This window comes from Mastomys coucha, unplaced genomic scaffold, assembly GCF_008632895.1.
Source record: "Mastomys coucha isolate ucsf_1 unplaced genomic scaffold, UCSF_Mcou_1 pScaffold12, whole genome shotgun sequence".
NCBI lineage: Eukaryota > Metazoa > Chordata > Mammalia > Rodentia > Muridae > Mastomys > Mastomys coucha.
This window is the reverse complement of record NW_022196894.1, coordinates 14,681,093-14,684,514: the sequence shown is the minus strand read 5'-3', so window position 1 is coordinate 14,684,514 and position 3,422 is coordinate 14,681,093. Positions and strand designations below refer to the sequence as shown.

The 3,422-nt window shown below is 53.4% G+C and overlaps 1 protein-coding gene across 2 annotated transcripts; it reads left to right on the top strand.

Moving 5' to 3' along the window:
- Positions 1 to 221: 221 nt before the first annotated feature.
- Positions 222 to 3,135, top strand: LOC116085676 (carbonic anhydrase 15). 2 transcript variants are annotated; one of them, XM_031363321.1, is made up of 8 exons: positions 222 to 351; positions 555 to 590; positions 962 to 1,132; positions 1,558 to 1,718; positions 1,801 to 1,893; positions 2,439 to 2,505; positions 2,600 to 2,766; positions 2,867 to 3,135. In XM_031363321.1, the coding sequence occupies exons 1-8, from the start codon at positions 285 to 287 to the stop codon at positions 3,077 to 3,079; spliced, it is 975 nt and encodes a 324-aa protein (XP_031219181.1). In that variant the 5' UTR covers positions 222 to 284; the 3' UTR covers positions 3,080 to 3,135. The 2 variants fall into 2 exon arrangements, with proteins under 2 accessions (XP_031219181.1, XP_031219180.1); XM_031363320.1 differs by having other exon boundaries at positions 222 to 1,132.
- Positions 3,136 to 3,422: the final 287 nt, after the last annotated feature.

Below are 3,422 nucleotides of genomic sequence, written 5' to 3'. Positions count from 1 at the left end.
TGTTACCTATTTTCACTGCTGTAAGAGTAATAACCAGACACCCTTCAGGAGTAATGCCAACTGTGACACTGGCTGCAGCAGCTCTGAAGTTTAGGCTCCAGCCCACCTCCATTCCTAGTGGCTCTACCCTGGCTCCACCTACTCTAGCCCCACCTCAGCATGCCCACAGGATTTATCCAGACCTCTAGTTCACCTACCAATGAATACGGAGCAGCCTTCTAAGTAGCCTGGCTGTACATTCCTCGTCCACTTTGCAGTTCTCCAGAGTCAGCCACTGCTACATCATGTGGGCCCTGGACTTCCTGTTCCTCTTCCTCCTCATACAGCTGACGGCACGGGTGGACTCCAGTGGTGAGCACCAAGGCTCTGCCTGCATGAGCTACCTGTCACCATCTACCCACTGGTGGTGGAACAAGTTAGGGAGGAGACGCATGGACAAGGGAGCAACCTCCTACTGGCTAATCGGGCTCCATTCCTGGACTGAGGCCAGGATGGAACTTTAAAGACCCACATCGTGATTCTCAGCTCAGTTAGTCCCTGCCTCCTATCTGCAGGTACCTGGTGCTACGACTCCCAAGACCCAAAGTGTGGTGAGAACAGTTGTAACAGACTATATGGATCTGTCTGGTCTCTGTCAGCTCCTGTGCTCCAAAGGACTGGATACCAGGCAGCAGGCACACTGTGATTCTGTGTATCTGCTGTCAGGGTCTGTGAACCTATGGGTGTGACTAGACCGTGTGTGTGTTGAGATGGTCCCCAGCATGAGTATGTAACCATGTCTCTCTACCTTATATCTCTATGGGCCAATATGCTTGCAGACATATAAGTCAGATGGGTGCTGCTGCAGCCAGGTGTGTGGAGGGCAGAGGGAGGGCATCTGGGTATATGGAATCCCTCCTCATTGCTCTCCCAGACGTGCCTCCTAGATCCCTGCTACTGACTCTAGTCCTTGTTTCCTCAGGCCCTACCCACTGGAAGGAGCTAGCACCTGCCTGTGGGGGTCCAACCCAGTCCCCTATCAATATTGACCTTCGATTGGTCCAGCGGGACTACACTCTTAAGCCCTTCATCTTTCAAGGCTATGACTCAGCACCTCAAGATCCTTGGATCCTGGAGAATGATGGCCATACAGGTCAGCATCGTAAGGCTAATTAAGACTGCTACACAGAAGCAGGACTCCACACAGCTTACAGGAATCTCACCCATACACGGGGATGAGGACCCACAGACAAATAGACACCAGCTTCTCAGAAGAGCTCACTGCCCCCCAACACATGCACACGAATGGGCTAAGAAGCTATAACAATGGGACACACAGAGGAGTCCAAATCCTCGTGAACAAAGCAGAGGAGGCTCTACACACGATGAAGGGAGGTGGCAGGAGACCCTCTATAAATGAAGCTAGCCATGACCCCTGAGGACAGTCAGTTTGTGGCTAGATGCCAAGATGCTAGAAAGAAGTCAAGGTCCTTACAGCCAAAACTGCTAGTGGTAGTGTTGTTCCTACACTGGGGAGTCTGCTGGTGACGAACACTCTCATGTGCTCCCTGCCTTCAGTGTTACTGCGAGTAAATTCCTGTCAGCAGAACTGCCCAGCCATCCAAGGGGCTGGGCTCCCGTCAGCAGAGTACCGGCTACTGCAGCTGCATTTCCACTGGGGCAGCCCAGGGCACAAAGGCTCTGAGCACAGCCTGGATGAGAAGCATGGCTCTATGGAGGTGGGTTCAGGGTGGACCAGAAGGAAGCCAGGCATAGGGAACAGAGAGCAGCTGGAAACCACCTTTGGTCTGTGTTTCCTAGATGCACATGGTCCACATGAACACAAAGTACCGGAGCCTGGGGGATGCACGAAGCCGACCTGATGGGTTCGCTATACTGGCTGTGCTGCTGCTGGTGAGGAAGGGGCTGTAGCCCCGTGCACGCATGTTTCCAGAAACAGGGACTTGGAGCTGTGTGGAGGGACCAGGTCTGAAAGGCTTAGGGAACTCAGAAGAGCTCACTGTCCTCCAACACACACACACACACACACACACACACACACACACACACACACACAAGGGCTAAGCAGCTATACGGATGGGGTACAGCTATACAGAGGAGTCTCTACACATGATGAAGGGAGGTGACAGGAGACCCTCTATAAATGAAGCTAGTCATGACCCGTGAGGACAGTCAGTCCATGTCTAAATGCCCAGGGAACTCCCCACCAAGGAGGTGGGGGGCCAAAGGGATGGAGTGTTGCTGGACCTCATGGTAGGTCATCTTCCTCAACCCCAGATCTTCCAGACCCTCCAGCTGAGCCCTTCCCACTGATTTCCTAGCTATTTTTACCTTGGGGGTCAGGGAGAAGGGGAAAGGGAAGGGGAGGGAGGGAAGAGGGAGAGGTGAGGGTAGAGATAAAGAACATCAAAATGTCTCTTACTAAAACTCTTCCACAGGAGGAGGACAGGGACAATCCCAATTTCTCTGCCATTGTGTCTGGCCTGAAAAATTTATCTTCACCTGGTAAGGAGCTGCGGGATCCTACCTGGGCTTGAAGTTACGAGGGTGAGGAGCAAGAGCAGGAGAGGCGAGTTCCAGTTTCTCTTCTACCATCCAGGGGTATCTGTGAATCTGACGTCCACCTTTGCACTGGCCTCTCTGCTGCCAAGTGCTTTGGGGCTCTTGCGATACTACCGTTACTCTGGGTCTCTGACCACGCCAGGCTGCGAGCCAGCGGTGCTCTGGACTGTCTTTGAAAACACGGTACCCATTGGGCGTGCGCAGGTGAGAGCCACTGCCCCTCCTCCACTGCCAGTCTCAGTTGCTATCCCCTGCCTTCTCCTCCTGCCCCGTCACATCTTCACCTATCTTTGCCCACCCTCAGGTAATCCAGTTCCAGGCCGTGCTCCGGACTGGGCCACCAGGTTTGCACCCCAGACCACTCACTGACAATTTCCGCCCCCAGCAGCCTCTTGGAGGGCGCAGGGTATCCGCCTCTCCCGAAGCATCCATCCGATCATCAGTGCCTCCCTTGTCCTGTCTGCACCTGGCTCTTTGGGGCTTGGGAGTTGGCCTGAGGCTCTGGCAGGGTCCTTAGGATCCAGCAATCGCTCCACAGTAGTGCTTCCATAATAAATCATGACCTTGGCCTAATGTGGCTGGGAAGGGTTGTATGCCTGGTGATCAAGCGGATGGCGGGCAGAGAATCCTCCCTAACCTCACTGCAGCCTCAATGTTCCTGTCCACAGAACTGAGAGGCTCCTGAATGACTGTCCTCTCGCCCGCCATAGCCATAGAAACTTCATCCAAAACTGAGACCCACTCAGATACCCACTGGCAACAACACATTATTTGGGTCTTCTGGTCAGAGGGAAGGGAGAAAGTCAGTACACCTTAGAAATGCCACCAATGCCAGAAACTGCATTTTATTATACAAACAA

Excerpts from the sequence above, each read along its gene's own strand:
- LOC116085676 (XM_031363320.1), top strand. The coding sequence starts at position 799 with ATGGGCCAATATGCTTGCAGACATATAAGTCAGATGGGTGCTGCTGCA. Across the intron at positions 1,894-2,438 it reads TACTGGCTGTGCTGCTGCTG|GAGGAGGACAGGGACAATCC; the intron begins GTGAGGAAGGGG and ends ACTCTTCCACAG. Across the intron at positions 2,767-2,866 it reads TACCCATTGGGCGTGCGCAG|GTAATCCAGTTCCAGGCCGT; the intron begins GTGAGAGCCACT and ends GCCCACCCTCAG.